Genomic DNA, 27,357 nt, shown 5'->3' with positions numbered 1-27,357 from the left:
GACCCAGTTAGACATGCGCTGCAGAAATTGTCTGAAAAAATGTCAATTCATTGATTCGTCGACAGAAACTAAATCAACAATTTTAATAATTGATAAATCATCAATCAAGCAAAAATGCAACATTTTAGCTTCTCGTGATTTTTGCTGAATGTGTCTGCAGACTAAACATGTAGTTGTAAATCAGTAACGAAAATAATTGTTAGTTACGGCCGTCAAACATGGCGCTGCCTACTTGTGAATTTCGGAACAATTTCGAACATTGCTCGTGTGATCAAAACGAGGCATGTTGCCAGATTAGGCACGCAAGAGTTTGTCACATTCTCACATACAACATTTTCCTCTCAAGCACTTCAACCTAAACTGTCCATTGTGAGTCCAACAAGTTACAGGAGTGCTAAATGTTTATGCTAAACCAATACAGTGAACTTTTAACACGTGGATGAAACCAGCAATCTTACAGAGTTACCTCTGAAAATGGCTATAATCAAATTATAGTAATTGCACCTTGTAGTGCCATTTGGCATCACAAACAATGTGGAAAATATTCATAAAGTCCTTAAAAGATTTGGTTATTTCTACTCAAATATAAAACAAAAAGTAACCTCTTGTGCAGACTTAGTTTTAAACTTGAACATAGTAAATATTTGAAAGCCTAAGACTAAATGCTACTGATGTAACACGATAAAACAAATTTTTGATACTTGATAACCCCAAAAATACTTAGGGTTAGGTACCAAAACCTATATGACTGGTATCTACTGGTTCAAATCACAATGCAGATTTCGGTGCCTCAGTTTGATGCCAGAATGTGTGCGTAGCAGTTGGATAGAAAAAAAAAATGACATTATATACCTATCAATCCAGATTCAGTATTTTTTTGTACTACACTACTTGGGACCATCGACCTTATAAAAAAGATGGAGGACATAACCACTCCCCAAAAGTGAAGCCAAAACATCTCAATCGCCCCCTGGTGGCTGGCTGCAATATGACTCATGAAGCCCGCCCCCACTGTGTTAGCGGATGGGACATGAGCCAACACTAAAAAAAAAAAAAAATCGAAGTTCATGCCAAATACATTTTTCTCAAAGATGGTTGCTGTCATTTTACGTAGTTCTTATCATGTTGATGTGTGTTCAAGTGTTCATTTTTTGTATAAGTTTTGTTGTAATCAGTTATTCAATACTATAAAAGAGGGGGTTTGATGTCATGATTGCGAAACGATGCGAACATTGTCGCTGCTAGTGATTGGTTGGATGGGTGTTTGGGCGGAACTCGACACCGCAGAAATTGCTACTGCCCAGACTCTGGCTCTAAATGACATCACCAGTGCAAGATGGCAGCGGCCATATCCCGGATATTTTGGCTTCACTTTTATACAGTGGGGATAAGTGAAGAAACAGCGTCCATCTTTATACACAGTCTACAACTGGGGTGAAGATAAACACAAACAAGCACACACAGACGTGGCAATATTAGAAAAACAAACTGATCATATCAGCAGATGCAGTTAAAGAATATTAAACCATTTTCATGGTAAGATCTTGTTGTGAGAAAATGATTCGAAATGCTCTGGTGACTCACTCAACACCATTTCAATTCCGTGTTCATTGTATTCAGCAGAAACATCAAAAGACTGCAGATCAAAAATAGAACACTACTAAATGGATGTATAATGTCTCTGTAATAGCTCCTCATGAATTAGGCTTCAAAAGACTTAATTAGCCAAGATTGTCCATCCTCTAATCTGACTGACCCAAAAACAGTCCACTGCCGCAGCCAAGACCATCAGTGGGTGAAGCCCAAGATGTCTTACCTTTTGTCTCTGAGTGATGGTTAGTTAACCACTTCCCCTCATGACAGAGGACTCTGCAGTCGCCTGCTGTCTGAATTCCTCACCTGTTGAACAGAGAGAGAAAAGCTAGATTTACAAATGAGTGGCTTAGAGCGAAGAAACTCACATTACTCTATCAGAACTAAAACATCTGGGTCATCGTGAGCCTCCCACAGCACTGCAGAAATAAGAGAACAGCTCTACACACACACACACACACACACACACACACACACACACACACGCATCTCTTCGAAGTTCATTCACTCACAACACGAGTCCTTGGCCATTGGCTAGGAAGGAGGTTTATTTCCAGTCATTGTAAATATAAGCATCTGCTCCTTGGAGTGCATTATGATAAAGCTTTGTATCATTTTTGTAAAATGTGATGCTTAAAGTGTGTGAATGTGCATGTCGGTGTGCACGTCAGTGTGTGTTTGAGTTATCATACTAGTAGCACTTACAAACAGAGCCATAAAATGCTGTTAATATGTTATCTGTGATAATATATTGGCCTCACACTACACTATCCTTTATTCGTAGGCTTCCTGTGACATGCCTGACATTTACAGTCTTTTTAATTTACTGGGACCTCCAATATCAATATGAACACATTCTCACACTGATTTCTCCAAACCAAGAACATTATTACGTGGTAGGGGTAAGAATCACCCCACAGCACACTATTGTCATGATACTTGGGTAACAATATCATTCTGCAATATGCTGAGTATTGCTGTAACGTACATCGCGACATATTGCTATTTGTCATCTTTTTTCAACTGCAAATTATGTCCCCAAAAGAAAACTTTGTCAACATCTGATTTATCTAATAAGATAAAGTTAAAGTCTGTTCATGCCAGTATTGCCACACAAAATATCGTGATACATATTGCAATTATTCTGACACATATGATGTGATTTTTGCTGGAGTCTGTACCAAACAAGCGTGTTCCCCTATGTCTGGGTTATGATTTGTAGGCCGGGGCATTTCTTTCTATGTTTATTTATAACCTTATGTTGTAACACATTTTACCTTCATCAAAAATTGCTGCTCCTGTGACTTGGATATTGCTCTGGGTCATACTGTGATTTCAATTACATTTGATAACTGTGCAGCCCTCATATTTATTAGCGAATCGAGCATGAAATTAGGCATTAAACTAACATGGGGCTGAGACTTATTACCTATTATGTTCATTTTCATTAATATGAACAACTTTTTATCATTTAGTTGGTTTGTCTGTAAAAGAATTAAGAAAACAGTTGTTGAAAAGTGTTAAAATGCCAGTCACATTTTCCCAGAACTCAAGGTTACAAAGTGCTGATTTTATCTGAACAGATGCAGCAAATCCTTAAATATGAGAGGCTGGAACTAAATATGCTTTTATTTTTCTCGATTATGACTTAAAAAATTATTAAACAAGATAAGTGTTGTTGATTAATTTTCTGTGCAACAGACAACATGAATCAATCACTAATGGTTTTCAGCACGAAATGAATGTGTGTTCTAGCTGATCTTTTTTATTCTGTCAGCCTTGACCTCGTTGCAGTGACGCCATTACGGTTTTTTGAATGACGACAATCACCCACATCAAAGCTTTTGTTATAACAATCAGTTTCAGCTTACAAAACAGTCAAATTCATTTGCTAATGCCCAAGGTGAGTACTGAGGAGCTATCAGCCATGACACTGATGCTACAGATAACACTGGTGCACCTCTACCCCGTCGCTTTTTAGGGAACACCTAATAGACCTGACCCATTTCTCTCCTGATCGTAGTAAAATCAGATAGTGTCACTCTAAGACAGTTTCAGTTCGCCCTGATCTCCATGTAGGTCAATTTCACAACAAACTGCTCTCTGAAGAAATCTGAGCAAGTATTACTTTTGTTTTCTCATGTTTATATCAAGGTGACACATGCATTACTACCTTTACTTGTGTTTGCATGGAGAAGACTGTTAGAAAATGTATGATTGTATGCACACGTGCTGTTTATCCAAATGCAGTCTAGTCCGTAGACTGTATAAAGACATGGACGTAGCCTCTGGGTCCTGAAAGTCAAGTTAATGTGGAAGGGCCTGGCCAGCAGGTGGCAAATCCACTGTTGGGAAAAAAAAGGTCTATGAAAAAATAAATCCACTTCTGACTTGATTTACCTTGGTTTACATCAGTAAACAAGTGGTCTAAATCTCTAGTTTCAAGTCTTCTTCAATACAGCGCGATGTTCATTTTGCAAATTATGGTCCCATTTAAAGGATAGAGTATAGACTGTATATAAAGATGGATGACATGACAGCTTCCTAAAAGTGAAGCCGTAACATCGCGACCGCCCCCTGATGGCTGGCTGCAGTAAACTCCGCCCACTCCATGTTGGCAGATGGGACATGAGACAAGAAATCATTACTCCAGCTCCACTCATGCATAGACTCAAGCTTTAAATGACATCGCCAGTGCAAGACGGCAGCCCCTGTATCTGGGATGTTTTGGCATTGTCCATCTTTATATACAGTCATTGGCATAGAGGCATAGCAAGGTGTATCCATGGCATTGTGTACATTTTTATAGCTATAAACTTGTTTCTGAGTGTTGTCCATGGCTTTTTCTTAGAACTTTAACCCTGGGGCAATGTGCGAGCAGATCAAAGTTAACATTTTGGTCGCCCAAAAATGTCTTAATTACAGTAGACCTGTCGTGATAACTACCTTTGTTGGACAGTATACAGTCCTAGAAATAAATGCAATAAACAATAATCATTTTGGTACCATCTTATTCCACTACTATAATGATAATAGCATAATAATGCAAGAACACCCACAGTTCACATGAATTACAGATGCACTTTGCAAACCAGACTAGCTCAAGGTTCTCCATTTTATCCACCCCTTACTTCTCCACAGCTCCACATACTCATCCAAATATGGTCACTACTGGCCTCCCCCCCAAAAAAGATGACAATAGCCAAACGCCACACTTGAGGCTTCAAAAGAGTAGTCCACAAACTTATTTTCACATGTTCAAAAGTTTAGTCTGGGGCGTCGGTGGCTTAGTGGTAGAGCAGGCGCCACAAGGCTGTTGCCGCAGCGGCCCGGGTTCGAATCCAGCCTGTGGCCCTTTGCTGCATGTCATCCCCCCTCTCTCTCCCCCCCTTTCACACTTACCTGTCCTGTCCAATAAAAGGCAAAAATGCCCTAAAAAATATCTTTAAAAAAAAAAAAAAGTTTAGCGAGTCTCTTCTCCCTCATTCTCGGAACCCATCGGCTGTATCACCGTCTGACTTCTGGCAGACGGTGATACAGCCTTTTTGGCATTCCGGTTTGATTTGGGCGGAGGAGGCAAATTTCCGTTTCCGACTTCTGTTTATATATAAGTAAATATGCTGAACCATTGTGATGGATTCAGAGTTTGCAGTGACGCCAATTATGTTCCGCCTCGTTAGTTCACCACACAGACTGTTTAACCTGGAAACAACTGCAGCCGGCTCAAACATGACTGGTCAATATCACGCGGACTACAAACAGCCTACAACCGGAAACCAGGGCTCTTCCACTCTTCTTCCGGAGGCAAGATCTCTGGGTTTTGCCTACAGACTCTACATTCACTGAATGTAGAGTCTGTATAGAGACTACTTCTCCCTCATCTCTTCATCAGCTAGCATCACTGAATCATCCTTGCACAAACTGAGACATGTGCCAAAGAGTTTCGTCAACTAATGGACCATTATTTTGATGATTCTGTTTGTGATTAAGTGCATTAGGCCACTTGCGTCTGTTTACAAAGACTGTGGATTTTATTCTTTTGACAGGAAGAATCCTCTCAGCTCTCAGAGAAAGGTCAATCTGATAGAAACAACCCTGTGTGGAAAAAGGATTTCTCTGCAGCTTTGTTGCTGTGTGCTCAGAGAAACCAAGCACTAAAGTGAAACCAGTATAATTTATCATTAATCCCCTTTAAATGTCTCCTCCGTGTATTTACTGACACAATGAGCTCATTCAAAATATTGACCTTTTATTTTCTTCATGTTAGCTATTCACGGTAGCACATGTCACAGTTAATTTACTGGCTTATAAATGCACATTTTTATTGTCTCTTATTTAATGTCTGGCCAATATCACTCATAGACGAATTTCGGAGATCATGCTTGTATTATTATATCTCAACAAACTTATACCATAAAACATAAAACATAAAACTCCAATGTCCAAAAACTCATTAAAAACACATAAAGGGTCTTAAAGCTGTCTTGGGTGACATATTCCTTCATTACAATGAACATGGTCAGTGTAGTGTAAGTTCATCTAAAGGTGTGTTACATGTCAAGTCTTAACAAATCAGCTCTGCAGTAATTGGCTGTCAAACACATTTTGGTAAATAAACATAATATTGTATTATCTTGACATATACTGTCTACCAAAGATGACACGACTAACTTTAAATGCCAGAACTTTAAATGGAGTTTTGCTTCCCTCTTTATGAAATGTAGACCTCAGCGTTACTATAATATGTGTTGAATCCTTTTATGTTCTGATTCCGCTGGTGGAAAGTAACTAAGTACATCTTTTTAAGTACTTTAGTACAATTTTGAGATACTTGTATGTCATTTGTTTTCCATTTTATGCTACTTTATACCTCCACTTCACTACATTTTCGTGAGAAATACTGTGACATACTGCTGACTTTGTAAATTAAGTTCTCCCTAACAAAATAGACTCATTATACACTCATTATACTCTTAGCATAATGTGGTCCAGTACCACAGCACCTTTTAACTATGGCCTCAATAATAACCATGCCATTACCATGATTCATTTCAACAGGCAATATATCTCAACAAACAGCATTAATGACTGCGTGTGAAGCAGACCAAATATTGGTGGCACAAGATTATCTGCCGCAGGGCCGCGAGTGAGAAACGTCAGTCTGTAGCCACAACACGGCTCCACTGGTGAAGTCAGCATATTATATGGCTGTCATGACAGTCACATGCTGTCTCCTAAATCTCCAGGCAATGACATTAAATAGAAGGAAAGGAAGTGCTAAATGTAGTTAAGCTGATATTCCACACAAAGCCACATTAACACTGAAGTACTGGTAAAATGAACAAAGGTAGTACTTATATAACATTAGATGAAAGCAAAAGTTAGGACTGTCACTGCTGAGGGTGCCTCACAAGTGTGACTCGTCATCAATCAGGTCTAGGGATCTGACAAGAACTGGTACTTGGGTACCAAGTCAAGGCCAAAGTTCTGAAAATGTGATGCTATTTGTTTTTCTCCAGTGTCCTAGGTTCCGAGGATGCAATTCTTTCGGACCTGATGGGGCAACATACGTCTGTAAGTGTTCTTGTCTGCCGTTAAATGCCAAAGAAATAAGAAGAATTTACATTATGCTACAAGAAATTACATTATATTACAAATGCCAGCAGCGTGATGAGGCGCTAAACGTCTATTCTGCGCAGAGCGTTGCATGTTTGGATTTTTTTTTCTGGTTGCTGAGAGCAGAAAAAGCTCTCCTTTGGGTGAAACACTGCACTCATTACTGCCATCCGATCAAGACACACAGCCTGTCACAAAGACCTACCATCACATCTTACATGTACAAGTGCTGAACAACAATAACATTCATTCATTTTCCATAATCGCTTATTTGTCCCCAGTGGGGCAATTAGTTTCGCAGCAGTGCCCACAAAATCTCATGAACCCACATTGGATATATTGATTTTGTATTTTATTTATTTCTATAGAAGTGAGTGTCTAGAATCGTGGGGTTTAACTGGTTGTGGTATCGACAAATACATTTCTGCCTCCTCTGCAGGTCCTCTACACAAGCTAAAAACCCTCTGCTATAGTGTTACCTTTGAGTAAAGTCACAACTGCAAAAGACTTTAGATGACGTCAAAGTCAGGGTCAGCTCCTGCAGAGACGGTGTCAAAACACAGAGTCAAGCCTTTAACCTCATGATAGCAGGTCTGACAAACTGTAGCACACATATGGTCGACCTTGACCAATGAAATTAGTCATATATGTGTATTAAAGAACATTATTGTGAAAGCCTTGTGCGTGTAAATCTGATCGTGTGCCACTTTGTTTATTGTGGCACGTGAAATTTCTCTCTGATAATCACTACAGTAAGATTAAGATGACACTGTAGAAGTCACGCTTGAGACACTGTGAGTGTGCACTTCACATTAAAGCCACTGCACTAAGCCCAAGGCCTCGGTGATTACGCAGCCACTGAGTCGACTTTTTATTCCAACTAATCTGCAGAAGCAAAACGCGAAACCTGAGATATACACTACTGTAAATTTCCAAACTTTGGCATTCATTAACAGGTCTCTAATCAATGAGAAGTGTCCCAATCTGCTGGCTATCAGTATCAACTCTGGATGTACAGTACTGGCAGTATCACCACCACCTCTTATCAGTCAACTGAATGATTCCAGCTGCAAGTCTGCGTTAGCCTAAAGCCGGAGAACATCACAGCTGAATCCACGCAGGCTCCTCTGTATCGGAAGAGCCTGATATGACAGCTGTGTAGTAATTACATTATTAGGCGTAGAGCGTAATAATGTAATCTGTATGTGTTTCTCTCCCCCTTCTTGTCTGACAGTGTTGTCAGTCCCACCCCCTCTTCTGCTTTAAGACAACATGCCAACGTTCTGCTGCCAAGTTTGCCCACTATTTTTTTTTCCAGAACTACTGTATACAATACACACAACACAAATAAAGTGAAAATATATGTGGGCAGTTTAAGTTTTTAAATACACTTGGAGAAACTTATCCAGTGTCTAAAAGATGCCAAGCAACAATGAAACACACTAAACAGTAGTAATGATCTGCTTAAGTAGTTTGCTTTCCTCACCTGCAGCCAGCCAGAGGGCCAGCAACAAAGAAAGGTGTCAAAGTATTTTTCCATGCTTCAGTAACAGCTAAACCTCTACTGTGTCTGAACACGCCTGCAAGGTAGGCTATTATTAATTAACAATGGCCTCTTGGAAAATGTGGCTGTCTGATTTCTGCACGCATAGAAAATGCGTGTACAAAATCATGACAGACTGTACAATTGTTTCTGATGGTTATGTTTAGCTTGTAGGAAATATGAGGTTGAGAGTATTCTAGTTCTTCATAAAATCAGACTGTGTTATAATGGGAATTAAGACAGGAATTGTCATTTCAGCTTGCTTGAGTATTTAGGTAATCATTTTTGGAAGACATCTGACCTGATAAATGGCATACTGATGTACAGCTCAGCTCTACTGCCATCAAATGACCCTCAAAACGACTGTTGTTGTAAGTGTTTAAAATATAAAGGAAGCCATTTCAACATTACCTCAAACAACAAATATCTAAGTAAAGTAAACATTAAAAAGTTCCATTTAAAATCACAACTTAATCACATTATATTATTGCATTATGTACAGTGCCAGACCATCATGTCGCAACAAGTCTGAATTGAATTATAATGAATCACAGGCTGCGTCAGTGGTTCCAAACCAGGGGTCCAGGAACTCCCCGGGGTCCTTGAGGGAGTTTCAGGGGGTCCCCAGACAAAAGGAGCATCGTTAATCTTCACTGTCACTTCACTATAGAAGTGGGCCAATGTGAATAAGAGTCATGAGAGTGACCATTATGATCACAGGTTTCACTTCCTGCACTCCTAAACTGTAGTCGACAAGTGCAGGATTCTGGTCTTGATCATGTGTGACAACCAAAATGTTTTCAGATGAAGGTGCCTGAAGCAGAATATTATCAAATGGGGGTTTGTGTGTATTAAGTTAGGGGGTCTTGGCATGAAAAAGGTTGAGAACCACTGGATAAAGTGTACTTTACTCAGTGGAGTTGTGTTCAAAAAATAGTATTTGCTCTGATTTACTCATAGAGAGCTTGGAGTTCATATCTGGAGTAAGGCAAAATCAGTGGTTCCCAACTGGCCCAGATTTCTCCTTAAGGTGAGTTCACATTACACAATTTTCACCCTGATTTTGCGTCGCGGAGACTATCGTAATCTTTTGAGTGTTCATACCTGCCAATGTGCGTTTCTGTCATCGGGAGTCTCGCCAACTGTGTTACGACCTGTGTGTGCACACCACAAGACTTCTCCACCGAGCCCTCATCAACACAGCCCCAGATAACGTGGTGACGTTACCAAACTTGGAGACGACACATCGTAAAGGCATGGATATTCTTCCCAGTGTTGAATCCGATCTGCCTCCAGGGCCTGGGTCCAGACACAACGTGCTCCCCGTGATCCTGTGGACGCCGCCATTGTTGTTGTTGCTTGCCAGCTTGTCAGTGTTGCCAGATCTTGGGAGAGAAACAAGAAACCAGGGCTATGGAAACAAGCCCAAAAGAAGCGACGGATAGGGAAAGGCGACGTTTAGAGAGCAAGCCCAAATAAGCAACTCCACTTTAGAAACAAGCCCAAAAAAACGCAACCCGACTACCAATATTTGTAAGTGACTTTACAAAAAAACAAGCCCAAAGTCCTGCGGCTTGTCCTCCTCACATTTCTTCCGTCCTCCTGCATGCTGACGTGGGACGTATCCCGCCTTTCATTGGCTGATGCTCTTTGTCAGTCGTGTCAGCCTTCTCCAGTTTTCTAGCACGCCAGATATCCAGTCCCAGTCACAGACGAGGGGGCGACTTGCTCGTAGGTTTGTTCACACATGAGGACTCGTCGTGGCAGACTATCTGCCGACTCACCTCCGACCCAAGGTGGCTCTCAAGATCCTCTGCGACGTCAAAATCGCAGTGAAAATCGTGTAATGTGAACTAGGCTTTAGTCATTAGGTCGAGGTCAACACAGTTTAATACATTGAGCGTTATACCTGCATTTGACCATATCGACGAGCCAGTTTGACGTCTCTGTCAAGAAGCCATCTGGAAACATCACTTCAAAATAAAAACTCTGTGCTGGAAATTCACTAGACTTAAAAATACTGTTTTTTCTACAAACTTGAGATGTTTGTGAGTCCAATTCGAATGGACCCACGACCCACCTTTGGACCGTGACCCACCAGTTTGGAACTTAAAATCTGTTGCCATCCAGGCTTTGATACAACATGAACCTGATTCAGAGATTCAACATGCCTGTTTGTGTCTCAATAAATTACTGTGGCAAACACTCCATAATTGAAAATGCAGCTTGGCATCCTATTCTGCTGACATTTTAAAGAATAAACTTTTTTTTCACATCACATGAAGCAGCCATTACACATTTGTTTCATATGCATGTTGCAGGATCACATATATAAAACACATCTGATCCCCATATGAGGCTGCATAACTGATCATCCAGTTCCTGTGATCCTAACAGATATGATCCAGGTCCAAGTTACACCTCTGGACATGCCTGACAGGTAGATGAGCGAGTGAATACGTGATGTGACTGTGTGATCAGTTCCATATCTGTTGAATGGAGAACAGCAGGAAAGAAACATGCGAAACCAAGACTGTGGTTTTGAGGAGAGACGCAGCTGTCACACATCTCTTGATTAACACCGGGAGGAAACAAAATCAGACATACCGTTAAAAAGAGGCAGTGGATTTGGAAAAGACCGAGCCGGTGAGATGTGTACGGTTGTCACATATGTTAAGTCACCTGAAGTAAAGTCAGCCTTGAAGTGACAAGCCCAGGTACAACACATCTATCTGTCCATATCCCCGCTGCCGGTGATACCGGCCGGCACACCGGGCAGTGATTGCTATGAGGCTAACGCCACCTAGCTTACTCGCTAACGTCAGTTACAGCAACAAAACAAGAGCTTTACAGTTTGCCACACTTACTGCGACACATGACACACACCGCCATGGCACCTTTATCCGTGACACATTAGATACCCGGGGTTTTCCTGCTGCGTAGCGACTTTACGTTGCCATGTAGCGAGCGTTCAACTCGTCCGCAACTGAATGTATGTCAACCCACTTTTAGCCGGAGCTAGCTAGCTAGCTTACATGCAGCATTAGATAAGAATGTGGGTCACCGGGCCTTTGGCCAGACTCTGTCACCAAACAAGCGCAGGCAAAACTGTTTCGTTCGCGGCTTTACGTGTGTCGACAGTACACAGACAGGCTGAGGATGTAAGCGGTAAAAACACGGAGCGGAGTCCAGCGGTAGAGGTGTCACACTTACCCCGAACAGTCTCCCCTTTCATCGGGATATCCCTGCACCCAGTGGCGCTGCTGACGGTTGACTGCGCAGCGCTGAGGCAGCTCACTGGAGTTGGAGCTGGAGCCAAAAGGGCCTGTCGCTGCTACTCCAGATAACATCCAGGTTCAGTTACAGTACAACCACTGCACACTTACACACAGGTACATATGTTACTGCTGTTATTACATAGTTTATTTAGCTAATAGAGTTTAGCCTGACTAAAACCTGCCACATAAAACTTTTATATTTGCACCTCCTGTCTGCACTTTTGCTATTTTAATAGTGTTTTTTAAAGTGTTAATCATCTAGTAATTCATTTGAACTTGTATATCTTTTTTTCCTCTTTATTCTTTTATTGTAAGTGTTTTATATTTTATTGTTCTGTAAAGCACTTTGAGTTGCCCTGGTGTATGAAATAAAGTTGCCTTGCCTTGAACCACTTGTGGAAAAGCAAAATTCAAAAATAGTCCATTGTGCCTTTTTCTCCTTATTTTTAGTAACGTCTTATACATTAAAAAGCAAAAAAATAAATAGATAATGGATAAATGGGGGTACTATTGTGTGACTGTAAAAGGTGCAGATTTTCTTTGTTTGAACAGTGTTTAACCAAAAGAAATTATATTTATTCATTTATTTTTAAATTATTATAATTATTATTATTATTGTTATTATTGCATTTTTATGTGTCTATAGTAGCCTAAAACAGATTTTTTTTAGAGAAAAAATATGGCCAAAATATTCTTTCTGAACCCCCTTGAGAGGTGTTTTATATCATTAAAGGTTTATAAAGCTACGTCGTTTCATAGATATCTTCCTATTCAATATACCAGACAGACAGGTGTTGTGAGTCTGCAGGTTTTGCATAGCTACATTTTTTTATTTGTTTGTTTTTTCAATGGGACACAAATGAATCCAGACTTGTGAAATATTAAAGTGAAGTCAATTATTGTGTTGTTCTCCTGTCTGCTCTTTGGACGAGTGTTTTCGGATTAATTGTCCATCAGATTGTTTTAGCATTTTCCACATCTCCGGCGTGGTACTCGTCACCATGGCAACAGCCAAAGCGGCAAAAACTGCAGTACCATTTTTGACCACAGTGATGGAGTCAATGGGCTGGTGGCGCTGTTTCGATATTTTAGTGGGAGAGACTAAAAGGATGAATTTAATTGTTCTGTGTTTGAAAAAATGTGTCATACAATGCAAATTTAAAGCCCTTACTATCTTTTATAAAGTACATTGTCCTTATGTCATTTACTATTCTTTCAGGGACACTGTTCTGTCACATTACAGTATCCAAACACAGGTTTTGCTTACTACCATGATGATGATTTGCATGCATCCAGTGCTTCTCCTGCAAGCCTCTCTTGCAAACTGCTCATGTCAACTTTTAAATGTAGATTTTTTTCATCTACTGACAGCAAATCAGCAAAGGCAAAAAAATTACCCACTATTATTTCAAAAAAATTACCCACAAAAAAGGCAAAAAAATACCCACTATTATTTCAAAAAAAAATTACCCACAAAAAAGGCAAAAAAAATTACCCACTATTATTTTAAAAAAAATTACCCACAAAAAAGGCAAAAAAAATACCCACTATTATTTCTAGTATATCAAAAGCTGTCCCAAAATATGAGGCATGCAAATTAGTATATGATTTCATGCTGATATGTTCTTATCTGCTTGGGAGGATGCCAAGAGGGCAAATTGGTCAGAAATATTTTTCTGTTACTCACACAACATCCTCCAGTCAACAGTCTTACTCTTGTTCTCAGGTAGTGGGAGTCACATGGAGTGCTCACAGGAAACAGTTTGGAAGTTAGCCCGAGATTATTGATTCGAGTCCAGCAAGAGGTGTTGCAGCGGTGTTTTATTTTACAGAGTTGGCCAGAGGAGCTGTGATATTTTACACAGTGGCTCATTCTGTTCTGAAAATCTAAAGGCTCTCAAGCTAGTTAAAACTTCACTGTGAAAACGCACGTATTTATTGTTGTTTGTGGTTAAAGCACCTTTTATGGCTTGAAATGCAAGCACATTGAGACACAGCCAAAAAAATGTTCTGTAAAATGTTCCTGTCAGTATGGTGTGGGGTTTACTGTGGTGCAGCTGAAACAATAAAGAGCTCCTGCCATGTTGTACTGATACTGAGGATAACACAGAGAATACTAATAATTCAACTCTCTTGAACCTTTCCTGCATGAAACTTTGTTTAGACTCAGATTTAACGTCTCCAAGGGGAATGTCAGACGACAGTACATACAACAGCACACACTGACAACATACAGTGACAGTAAACAGCGCCTGCAGACCTGTTCAGCAAGGCCTATTGTTTAAGACATTGGTTCCTAACCTGAGAGTCCTGACCCCCACTAGGAGTTAGGGTCGTGAGGCCTTCTTGATTTTAAGGCCTGGTGAATGGCACTCGAACGCCTCGCCATCCTTCTTTCTGCAGAGTAGTCCAGACCGCTTGAAGCTAGTTACCAGCTAATAACGAGCCAAGATAATTTAACGTTAATAAGTTAGCGTCCTAATAAGTAAACTACGGTTCGCAGGCAGTAAGCTGTCACTGAGAGAGGTAACACACTGCTCCACCTCTCTTTCAGCTGAAGGGTCCTTGGCTTGAAAAACAATGAAGGTCCTTGAATTAAAGGATAACTTAGGTATTTTTCGACCTGGACCCTATTTCCCCATGTGTATGTGTGCATATGATTCATAGGTACAACTCGTTTTAAAATTGGTTCAGTATTGAGGGAGGCGGATGCAGCCGGCAGCCGCGAAACAAGCTAAAACGGTAACAGGGGCACCTCTTACTGTGTGCCCTTACCTCTCAGCTCTCACAAGATGATGTCACACAGCCCAGAGGTCAGGGAAACGCTTACTATGCTATTTACAGAGATAGCACTGGCGATCTGAACCGGTCAGTGGCGAAAAAAAGCACTTTTAATGCACAAACTGATACGGGACGCATTTGCCCCCGTTACTGTTTTAGCTCGTTTTGCGGCTGCCGGCTGCATCTGCCTCCCTCAATACTGAACCAATTTTAAAACGAGTTGTACCTATGAATCATACGCACACATACACATGGGGAAATAGGGCCCAGGTTGAAAAATACCGAAGTTATCCTTTAAGGGGTGTAAAACAACTTTTTTAAGAAGTGTACAGTTAGCCTGTATCCCAGCATTTCTTTCATTTCTGAAAAGAAAACTTAATTGTTATTTTTTAAGTGTGGGTTGACTTTCTCGTAAACAGCCTCGTTCTGCATCAGAAAAGTAAGCAATTAAAACAACTCAAGAGCTAATGGCACAACTGGCAAGTGTCGGGGAGAAGAAACAACTGAATTTGGCAAAAAAAGAAGCCTATTTAGTACTTATGATTGTTTAAACTAAAAAGAATACATAATACAGACAGAGAATTTTAGTAAAAGTTCCTAAAAGCAACAGGAAAACTCATCTCTGATGCAACATTCACAGGAAATAATCTGCTCAAAATTCATCCCAATTGCTTGTTTTACACAAATTTCCTGCAGTTATTGCGTTCACTAATTGAGTTAACTGTACAGCTTGTAAGTTGTTCTGTACGGTTATTCTTTGGCATTGAATATAATATGAAATTGCATTAACTATGACATGTAGGGATCGTCGGTTTACTAATAGATGATAGAGAAGGGGTCCCTTAAGACGATGGCACCACGCAAGCCCTTGTGTACCTCAGTGCTCTGTACCTGCACCATAAGGGCAGGCACAGTATAGGTGTAGTGTAGGGTAAGGTGTTGACTGAGTGGTGTTGTGATACCATGTCCTGCTGAGGTGACAATGCATGCATGGTTTTGTTGTTTAGCTCTGTGAGGTTGGGTGTGGGAAGACCAATTATCCTCTTAATTGGTTATGCATGTGAGTTTGGCCCAAATAGTAACAGATAACATGTGGGACAGTACAGGTAAATGGGCTAAATGAAGCTCTGGTGCAACAGTAGGAGGAGCTGGGGGGCCAACATGGAATCCTTTAAGTGTTTGGGTGACTGATAGTCTCTGGTGGCTCCTTTGTTGGATGTCATTAGTGTGCTGGTGGAAGCTGAGTCTATTGTGCAGTGTTACTCTGAGGTATTTAAACTGTCAGCTGTTACAGCTGTTTGGTTACTGATGAGAATGGGATGCTGAGGTGGGGGGGGGGGGGGCAATTATTATTTCCTTTGTCTTGCTGACACTGAGGTGAAGATGGGGACCCTCAGTGGGGTCGCCAAAAAGCTACTGGAGCGCATACCCACATCCACTTTGGTAACCTCATCAACTCCCACTACATCACTGGTTATTCTCACACCACCGGGTGACCCTGACAGTCCAGAGCAGATCTGTGAGGAGGGCAAGAGTGACTGTGTCGTCTGAGTATGTGACGTAAGCAAGGACTGGAGGGTGAAGACTTTTGCAACCATTAGTGTAAAGTGTGTACCAGTGATTGCATCAGTCCATCAACCATCACTACCATAATTATATCTGTCAACTTTGTGAGCAAAATGTCAGCTCAGTTGAGGAATTTCACTACACTGGTACGGACTGAACAGATCTACACTTGTAGGATGCATCATTTTGTCGTGCTTCTGAAAGTGATCAATACTTTAGAAGGCTAATGAAAACATATTTAAACCAACTGTAAGCTTTAAATAAAACCACTGCTGTGCGTACAGTTGCATCTTACTGAAACCACCTTGGATGTCTACTGATATAAAGATGGTGACACCTACTGTTGATGACAGTAATTACATATTCAGGAAGGAAAATAGCAGAAAATGTAATCTTGCAAGAAGAAAGCAAAAAGAAAAGGAATTTAAACATTCTGAAAAATTGAAACTGGCACATTATGAATTCAGAGCAATGCTCGCATATGTTGTCATCACCAGTTTGTGTGAATTAATTTCTCTTCCTGCAGATTTCCCCGTGTTGCAGGGGCTGTAGTTTTATTATGAATCTATGAGAGGTTGCATTTGTGTTTTCTAAATAGGGATGTTTTAATACTTCTTTTTTTCATAGATAAAAAAGGTATGATATATTCAAGTTGTCATTTTCAGATCATAATGATCTCTCATGTAAAATTAGTGTTTAAAAAAACAGGAGCAGTCCAAATATTCTTGCATGAATTTATGTTTTTTTTCTTTTAGCAGCTTTGCTTGTTCACTGTGTTATGGATTCCTTACTTTATGGTCATTATTATGAGGCATACATGCAGCATTAAAAGGTGTTTTATTAGTTTTTATTTTGTTTTAATTCTGATTATTCAAAACTGTGCTTAGAAAGTGTTATATTTAATGGTATGTTTATGTTTCTCTCTCTCCAAAAAGAACATTTAATGTCAAATAAATGCTTTTATTGTGGTTGAAATGTTCCTGATGAATGTTTAACTTCACTGTACAATATGCAAGCGTTCATGTGAATGTAAGATGTATGTATCTGCATTCATTGGTGCAAGCAGACTCTTTTTCATAACGCGTAGCAAATCAAATTTACACAACTACACCCGACCACATTGTAGCAGTTTTAATGCAAATGACACACATATAACACAAAATAAAATCTGGACAAATGGAGAGTATTTTAATCATGTTCTCTGTGTACATTCAGACATCACTGTACAGCAGTGGCAGAGGGCTGTGGTTAAAGTCTGGATCACTCAGTCGTGGTGCAGCGGCTCGGGGTCTCAGGGTCTGTGTTGTCTCTGTACACTCAGCTCCAGAGGTGGCGACTCTACCGCACATTAATACACACGGTTAGATGATGATTACAGGAGCAAACACACATACATTAAACATGGTGTTACCAGCTTCTAGGTCCTTATAATGGAAACAGTAGCTATTACCACGGGGATAATGACAGGGTTTCAATGGCAATTAGGGACTTTATGAAAATTACTAGGGTGGGAAGGAGGGGTGAGCCTCAGGGTTGTTATGAAAGGTCCTCCAGAGCGTTATTAATAACTTTTTTGGGCCCTCCTTTGAAAGTGTAACACCATCTCCCCCTAATATCTAAAAAAAATACAACTTTCTCAACCATTTGTAGGTAAAATAGATATTTTAAACCTTAATTTTTGTCAGCAGCAAGCTTTAAAAATGATACAGAAGGTTAATGAGAAAGTGTGTGCCATGTTTCAGGATAACACTGGCTATTGATTATGATGGGGAAGTAAAACCCTGATAGGTGTAGCACTGTACTCCTTTGCATATGGTAAACCACACATTTCCGATTAATAAAGATGATAAATAATTCCCAAATAAATCAAACGAGACGTCCTTTTTTGCCCAGATTTCTCAGTCTTTTTAAGGCAAGGATCCCACACATGATAGAGGATATACCCCTTGATATAATTTGTGGGAGCCTATTTTTTTTTTTTACATATCTATCATCTTAGTTATGTTAACAAGCAACACAAGAGAACAGTTCTAGATTTGTTAGATTAAAAAGTAATCTGCAAACCATTTCAGATTTAAAAATTAAAATATTATTGATTGAACTATGAAACTTTTTGTGATAAATAAATGTTTTATTCATGGAGCCCTGCAGGTCCCTGGACTCCACTTTGAGAATCACTGTTTTGGCCAAAAGAAAAATTAGGATACCCTTTTAATTTTTCCAAATTCCCTAATAATTTCCAGACAGTCCCTTAAGCTTTTAAATGTCATTGTGACATGTCTATTTAAGATGGGAAAAGAAAATGCATTACCTTTAATTTACTCATATTCTAAGGATCTTCTTCCATTTCGTGGCTGTAAATGCAAAAAAAAATTAGTTTAATGCCCATAATAGTTTACAAAGATGTTAAAGTCTGTCCCACCTGGACAGACTGTATGTATGTGCATGTATGTATAGACCTGTATGTGTGCGTGTATGTACATATATGTATATGTACTTATTATATTTCATATATATGTATAATTCCTAAATCGTATTTTCTTGTATTTGTACTTCTTTGTTTTTCATAATGAATGACATTGCACTGTAAGGCACTTTGTAACTCTGGTTCAGAAAAGCAGAAATAAAGTTATTATTATAATACTATCCAGAGGAAGTTATTTAATTATTCTAATTTTCTGATATAAGCACGTTCATACCCGATAGAGGAAGTAACCTCTGCTCTGGATTCCCCCAGGTCCCTGGAGTTCAGCCTGCACAGACACAAAACCCACAGAATTTAACTTCAACAGAAGAATATCTTCTCGTCTTATTTGCCTTATTTTTCTTTGTGTTGCTACAACTCTCCTCCACCTGCCATCAGCACACGCTCAAAACATCCACATCCAAAGCAAACACTCTCTACGTTTCTCACTCTCAATTCCTCTGTGTCCACTTTGTGAATGTCAGCGCTTGATAGCATTGAGGGATAAGTCCACCTGTCAGCTGCACTAATTTTAGACCATAATTACTCGCAGCTTGGGAAAGAACAACTAATGTCGACTGGGCTCGTACAGAGAGTGAGGAGAGCTGCCCGACATGAAACAGCGTCACTGACATGTAAGCTCAGGAAGGGGAAAACATATGTAACAAACACATTTCAGTACTGACAGTTACAACAAATATACAAGGCACTACTTCTGTGCATGCTGCAGTTTAATGATTTTATATTCATCTGCTCTTTCTGTATTTTTAACCAAGGAGAAAAAAAAGACAGATCTGAAAACATTCTTTACACACGAAACAGGATTTCACATCACCACTGATTGCATACAGGGTTTTTTGTATGTTAAAAAAACAAAGTATTTGTTCTCAATATCTTTGTTTTATCAATCAGTGGCTTTTTTATAAAGCACAAAAAATGGAAAGTGAAAGGAGAACTAACATGGGTGGTACATACGCGCATTGAGAGTCCTCTCTCTCTTCTGGTATGGAGTTGGGAAACTAGACGCAGGAGAGGGTGCAACGGAGGGGTCTGACAAACAAACACACAGAAAGAGCCAGACAGCTCCACATGGACACAACAGAGATGATCTCCGTTTCATCTCCAATAAAAACATGCACGACCATGCAACAAACATCATACAAATGCCTCCTGATGCCTTTATTGTAGCCTCAGCATCAGTGTTTTGATAAACACATCACATTCTGCATTATTCACAAACCAGTGACGGAGGAGCAACATGACTTAATATTTCATATTTGAAATATGGTTTGTTGTGGCAAGTGAATGTGCATCCTCGGATGTTTTATGGGTTTATAGGTTCAAATGAACATAAAGGAAGATAACACAATTCATGTAAATAATCATGACTTATTTCATACTGACGCTAGACGATGTAAACAATTCAATTTACTTTCAGTTCAGCTGCACAGACCCATCTCTCTGCATCATCTTTGTTGACTTTTATCTGCTACATTGCCAGAAATCATTTGTAGACATAAAAATTAAAGAAAGGATCATATTTAATTGCAAAAAATGTACTTTAATATCTAATAACTGCAGACAAATTTTGCAGTGCTTATATTATATTTCTGCGACCTTTCCCTTTTCTTGATTGACATCTGTGCTTTCCAGTATGAGTGACAGACAAAGAGGGGGGTGCAACATAACCCAAGTTCTCGTGCAGTCTGACATGCAGAACACAGAACAAGAAAAACAAGCACTGACAGAAGGTTTCATTTGATAACCGTGGATGTGAGGATTCTGCATGTTTGCATCCATGTTGCAGCGTTTGCCTGCATGCATGTTGGTGCTCATCTGTGCTGGTACATGTGCACCTGCATGCATTATGGTTTGGGAATGAAGTTCAGTTGCCTATAACGGCTTTAACAGTGCATTAGATTCAGGCATTTTAAAAGTATCACACTAACTACGCAAAAAATGCAGGTTACATAGTTGTGAAACAAATCTGAGATGCTTTGTTAGGTCAAGCAAAATTCTGTAGCAGATGCAGGTTGATATTTTTTAACTCACCACTCTGTCTGACAAAGCAGAACTTTGCTGTCTTGAGTAATGAAATAAAAACTGCATATACAGTGCTTGATGTAAGAAACAAAAAACAAGCTGATATAAATTTGTCATTGTCACTTCATGTCATGTCTCTGTGGGTCTAGTCTAACCATTTTAGGGAGCTGTAATAAGAGAAAAACAAGTTGTACTTACCCTTTTACTATTTTCTCGCACTTTCAGCTCCTGGGAAAAACGACAAAATGAGTCTTTACGTTGCTTTCACTCTGCGAATCTTTGAACTGTACTCAAACAATCAATGTTTCACTGTGCCTTTTCGTACAAAATCTAATGTGGAAAAATATCTATTGCTCGTACGGTGACTCCTCACTTAGAGATTATCAACCATGATGTACCTTTGACTTCTGAACCAGCATCAAGACACAGAGTTCTCCTAAGACATCAGATGCCTGGAAAAATGAGAAAGAAGAGCGACTGTAACAAACAAACAAATGTACTAAAAACTTGCACAACAAGTCAGACTCACACCTCACTCACCCAAAACTTCAGGTCTGCAGAGAGGTAGGATGAGCACACAGCGTCTATCTGTGGAGCAGCACAGAGGATGATGGACAGGCACACAGACAGGAAGGATGAAGGTGAAAGAATGAAAGCAAACAGCGCTGCGGTGCGTACCTGGCTGAGGAGCTGCCTCTGATCTGTTGTGGCTTGCTGAAGTTCTGCTGGAGCACCTTTGGTTTCGTACACAGGAAAACACAGTTAATACACAGCGAACATTTTCACATCATCCTCACAAAATATACAACATTCACACATTGAGCTTTTATTGACAGAACAGTAATGATGCATGATGCTTTTCTGACAGTCTGCTTTGACATGATCGCACTGGGAGTCTATTAGCAGTGGTAAAAGCTTTACTGTAGAACATGGAGGGAGTCATAGTCCATAGCAAATTTCATTGACTCTTCTACTTTTTAGAATCTGTCTGCTCATGTTGCAACAAAGAAAACAAGTCGACAGCATCCCTGCACCCAAACTGATGGTGGAGCTACTGTGACATCACGGGAAGAAGCGACTGTCAGTCTACATCTACGCACATCTCAGTCATTTGTGATTTCATGTCAGAAAGTCGACACATCGAGCCAGAGGTCGCAAGTTTCTGCCAAACCGTGAGTTTGATGTCACATCAGCTGGGGAGCAAGAATGACAATGATGGACAGATGGCTCCTTTTAACATAAATCATGATAGATATTCAGTTTTAAATGGAGTCACTGGAAATAATGATAAAAAGAAGAAGTTTAAATTTTAGTTTGAAAGTCATATGCATTAATCTACCTGTGTATTCATCCATCCATCCACCCAGGTATTTGAGGAGGAGCACATGAATGAAACAGGTGGGGTCTATTGCCAGGAAATTTTGAGTCAAACATGTAATTTCCTAAATTTTGGTGATTTTTTTTATGCACTAATTTTTCCTTTTTCTACTTTAATTTGTTGTTTTATGAGTGTCCGTGTGCCCTAAATATTGAGGGGGATCAGAAATCTACACCCTATCAATTCATAAGATTAAAAAAAATTAAGATAAACTCATACTTGCTATGGAAACATATATTTAGTTATTAGCTGGTATTAATTTATATTCTTAGATTGCTGAATTACTAAAATGCTATGGTAACTCTTTTACTTTCTTGTGGTTTTAGTATCCTTAGATGATTTTCCAAAATTCCCATCTTAACTCTAAGAACAAAGAGATGCACAATTGGAAGCTGAATGAAAAGATACAGCTAAAAGATTAACCAAAAAAAAGTCAGATGCTGCCTACAGAGTTTTATCTTCCAAAAATCTTAGGTTGAAATAAATAAACAAGATGAGTGACTTACTTTGGCAGACTGGGATGGTGAGGATGATGAGCAGGGCTGTGAGGGTGACGCTGGCGGTGCTGAGGGGACTCACGCCGCCGCTGCTGAGGCTGTGCAGGCTGCTGGAGGCTCCGCGCTGCGCATGCTGACTTTGGCTCTGGACGGTCCTCATGTCCCTGTCTTGCTCTCGCTGCTCTGTCTCGTCTTGAGTGTGTGAGTGTGTTTTGGTTTATGTCCGCTTGACTTCTTGCTCTTCTGAGAGTTTCTTTCTCACGTCAGAGAAATATGAAGGCTCGTGTCACACACACCCCTCGCGCGCTGACACTTGGCTGCGTCATGACAAAGTTAGATTGGATCAACAGGTTGGCTGAACGGGATGCTCCGGGGAGGTGTGAGCGCTCATGGACTGACGGAATATATAAAGTAAAGGTAGGGAAAGTGTAAAAATCCAGCTGGTGACCGTCAGAAAAATATCAAGCAACTTTATAAACTTTGTTTCCTGCAAACACCTGTTACTCTTACTGCACTTGTTACCTTACAGAACAAAGGGAAATCCATTATGCGCTTATTTTATGATGGTTATTCTGTGTCTGAGAGATTTTAATGCAGGTCTGTGACGCTTTTTGTGGCTGTAGTTTGTTTTGCTGGATTGCATTAATGTATTGTGATGTGTGGATGTAATCTGAGGCTGTTTCAGCATCTTGATGCCAGGAAAGAAGCTATATTTATACATGTTATACTTATCTTGAAAGGCCATTTTGGCACAAACACGTATTGTAGCCTCATTTTTCTGTTGTAGTTATTGTTATAATGGTAGCTACTGTAAGTGCATATGTGCGTAGCAACCTTACACCAAGATGTAACTCAGAGTCAACATTTATGTATATTCCAGTAATTAGGGTGTCCTATTCATCTGTTAATGTGAGCTGGCAGTAAAAATGTGAAAATCATGCACAGATGCACTAATCAAAACCAGATTTTTAGATTTTATTTTTCTAGACTTTAACTTCTTTTATTGTTGACTGTAAGGCAAGGCATGTTTATTTATTACCTCTCAACAACATGGTTGTTCAAAGTGCTTTACATTGGATATTAAAAAGCATTAAAGGTCCAGTGTGCAGGATTCAGGGGGAATTATTGGCAGAAATGGAATATAATGTAATAAGTATATTTTCTTTAGTGTTAAATCACCTAAAAAATAATAATCGTAGTGTTTTGTTACCTTAAAATGAGTAGTTTATATCTACATAAGGAGTGGGTCCTCATTCATAGAGACCGCCATATTCACCGGCATGTTTCTACAGTAGCCCAGAATGGACAAAGCAAACACTGGCTCTAAATAGGGCCATTTATGTATTCATGTTTTTGAGTTGGCCACCCTAATTGGCAGCCTCTCTGCCATTAGCCAACCCGGCCTCACTCCAAAGTTGTCGAAATCCGGCGCTTGGCAGTGACACTGACATAGAAGCAGTCATATAACATCGGCATGATAAACGGCTGGTCGCTGTTACAGTTTAATGGCGCCCGGCAGCGTCAGGTTTGAATAGTGTTGGAAAAACATTGGTTATTAATGTAAAACTGCTTTATTCAGTGTTTTTACCAGTTTAAATCAGCTGGTCTGTTTGTTCTGGAGAAGAAGAGACCTCTGTGGATAATTCAGCTCCTGCAAAAACCGGGTGAAGTTTCAGCTGGTTGCTGTCGTGCACATGTTCACCTTTAAGACAAGATGTAAAAGAAAAATACGGCAAAATAAAACAACACATTTTAATTGCTGTTTTTAACAGGACAACAGAACAAAACAAGTTATATCGCATAATCAAAACACATGCTCACTGTCCCCTCTTTTTTTTCAAACAGAAAGCACAGACAACATCCTATCCAAAAAAACAAGGGGGAATTTAACAGACATGAATCCAAAAATACAAATATGTCTTCCCTAAAATGATCCAAGGCTGTTCACAGCTGTTCAGTGCAACATCAATATGAGACACAACCTGGACGACACACAAACAGACATACAATGGCGAAACTACACCAGTGACATCTGACTCTACCATTTCATTATACCAGTACAAATTTAGTCAGACATTCCCTCTGTGAGGTTCAGAAAGGAGCCCCATACTTGTTTGAAAATATCTTCCGTCCCCATTACTCTGTATGTGACACATTCAAATGTTGCCATTTTTGTAATCATCTCAATCCATTCATTAAAACAACATAGGATAGACGATTCCCAGTGTCTCAGTATTGTTGTACATCCTGTTGTTGTAGCCAGATGGACCCAAAAGCTCTTTTACATACGTGGGATTTTTAGAGTAGAATAGAAGTGGCAATCAGAAAAATTTCGAGCCTTTATTCTTTATGCTGTATTCAGGACCCCCATTACTTGTTACCACAGTGACCACTACTCTTCCTGGGGTCCACACGAAATGCAAAAACAAGACAAAATATTAAATTATGACATCATAAACAATTTCACAACATAGACAAATTTAAATAAAACCCAAACAGTAGACAGCAGTAGTTATCACATTAACTCACATTTACATTGTCATCACATCAGTAGATCACAAAAGCAAACCAACAGCGCCCATAACCAAGGCTCATAAAGTTTAATGTAACTGCACGAACTATATGTGACTGTACAAAACATGGTTGTACACCAAGGCATCACCCAAGTGAGCTCCACAAACGTTACATCATATGCTGGTAAAACAGAGTAACCTGGGTTTATTCCATATCGACAAGACTGTGTACGTTAAAGTTTTCTTTAATGCACTGGTCTTCGGTAAGATGGCATAAAGATGTGAGGGCTGTTTGTGTGGTGCATAAAGACTGCATGGTTCTTCTCCATGTTGGCAGACAGACAGATGGTTGGATGGTTCGTAACATTCAGTGCCTTATAAACCAGCAAAATAAATTATTTGAGAACTGGACTGGTCCACTCGCTCTTCGTGAGAACTACGCTTCTTTTTTTTTAATTAAAGTTTAAAATGTGGTCATTAGGAAAACATTACTGCATGATATCTTGCTCTCACCTCACTTGTGTGATGGAAAACGTTATTTCACGCTTGAGCAAGTGGTAATAATGAGTGGTAAGCTGTAATGCAAATATTTGTCATGTAATTTGGAGTTGATTCTTGTACTTATCAGTTTTTTTTTAACATTTTCATAATGATAATATAGATAATATTTGGTGACATATTTGTTTCATGTATAAGAAAATGAAGACCCAATAATGGCCATGATGGTATTATTCAGAAATTCATGAATTCAACCAAACTAGGAGATTATATCAGTGAGGCCTACAGTGTATTTTTAAACAGGGATCGGACCTAACTTTGAAAACTCACATTATTTTTGCATGAATGTGTTCAACTCAAAGCTTTGGACACCACAGTTCAGCACACATTATCAGTATATTAAATTATAAGTAAAATTGTGTGAAATATGACTTCAACTTTTGTCTAATTTTCAATACATTCACAGTTCTGCGTCAATTCAAATTACTTCCTTTATTTGAGAGAGTCATTATGGATCATTACTAAATTACCTTTTCTCATAAAACTCCGGTAATGTGTTGGTCTTTGTGCGAAGCTGCTTGTGTGAAGGTATAAATACTCTCCGGCACTATAATTCATTTTTATCTGTTACAATAAACCAGAAGACATAATACAATAACAACCACTGTCCTGTTTTATTCAGCAGAACTCCATGAAAGATTCACTGGATTCAGAGTAATATGTGACACATTTGCATTGTGGTCCCGGCTCGGTGTATTTTGTCACTTGCGCAGAACCAAATCTTGTTTAAAAAGATAATATTCTGATTCATCTCCCAGTCATGAAACACTGTGCAAATAAAGTTTTTAAGGCAGGATGCTGTGAAACAGGAGACAGGCTTGACTAAAACAACAGTTCTGCCCTCGTCAGTCTTCAGAGATCTGTTGTGACTTTGTTTGAGCTCATGAGTGGCAACAAATGGAGTGCACTGATAATTGAGCAGTTCCAGGGAGTCATCGGTCTCAACCCCACCCTTGTCATCCTCCTACACTAATCTCTCTATCCTCTTTAATCTCCCACTTTTCCTTATTATTATGAATTAAGACTCGACAGTGGAGGTCAGCGGGCAATCATAGCAACAGGATGATGGGATAGCCTATATTGTTTTTGCAGCATTAGGAGGATCCATTCATTAGGCCACACAATAATGTTTGCACAATAATGTTTCAGAAAGCTTTCCTTTATCCGCCGTTGTGGGAATAGTCCACAAATGTCGTGCCCTTTGAAGAGTTTTCTATTTATATGAAGTTGACTGGCATTTGCATGTGCTGGTCTAATTGGTTTCCTTGAGTGGAAACCCAAAGGTATTGAGGAAAGGATGTTGTCTGTGATTCAAACACTGACGCACCTTGAAACTACAACACAGATTATTGTCTTAATTCTGAGCCATGCTCAAGGACAGAGCCAGATATGCATTACCACTATACTAGAACTTTGAAGCTGAATTTGCCCCCAGTATTCATATAGTTTACACAACCTACTTGCATCTTGACAAATTTGAGGACTCTCTGGCTTTTGTCTATGCTTTTGCACCGTTTGGAGTAGCTG

The 27,357-nt window shown here is 39.6% G+C and overlaps 2 protein-coding genes across 3 annotated transcripts in view; both read right to left on the bottom strand.

The window, feature by feature from the left end:
• Positions 1-12,330, bottom strand: part of clocka (clock circadian regulator a) — a 48,238-nt gene extending 35,908 nt beyond the window's left edge. For both annotated transcript variants that reach the window (XM_050055293.1, XM_050055294.1), the window contains exons 1-2: positions 11,966-12,330; positions 1,817-1,899 (exon numbers count right to left, since the gene is read on the bottom strand). The gene's annotated coding sequence lies outside the window, so the exon portion shown is untranslated. The remainder of the gene's footprint in view (positions 1-1,816; positions 1,900-11,965) is intronic.
• Positions 12,331-17,581: 5,251 nt separating this feature from the next.
• nmu (neuromedin U) lies at positions 17,582-23,038 on the bottom strand. Its single transcript, XM_050055422.1, has 8 exons — positions 22,769-23,038; positions 21,563-21,618; positions 21,425-21,472; positions 21,283-21,336; positions 21,083-21,112; positions 19,077-19,130; positions 18,689-18,731; positions 17,582-17,715 (listed from the first exon to the last, which is right to left on the bottom strand). The coding sequence occupies exons 1-7, from the start codon at positions 22,917-22,919 to the stop codon at positions 18,696-18,698; spliced, it is 429 nt and encodes a 142-aa protein (XP_049911379.1). The 5' UTR covers positions 22,920-23,038; the 3' UTR covers positions 17,582-17,715; positions 18,689-18,695.
• Positions 23,039-27,357: the final 4,319 nt, after the last annotated feature.

Source organism: Epinephelus moara, chromosome 10, assembly GCF_006386435.1.
Source record: "Epinephelus moara isolate mb chromosome 10, YSFRI_EMoa_1.0, whole genome shotgun sequence".
NCBI lineage: Eukaryota > Metazoa > Chordata > Actinopteri > Perciformes > Serranidae > Epinephelus > Epinephelus moara.
Note: the sequence above shows the minus strand (reverse complement) of the source record. Positions and strands in the feature narration are given on the sequence as shown.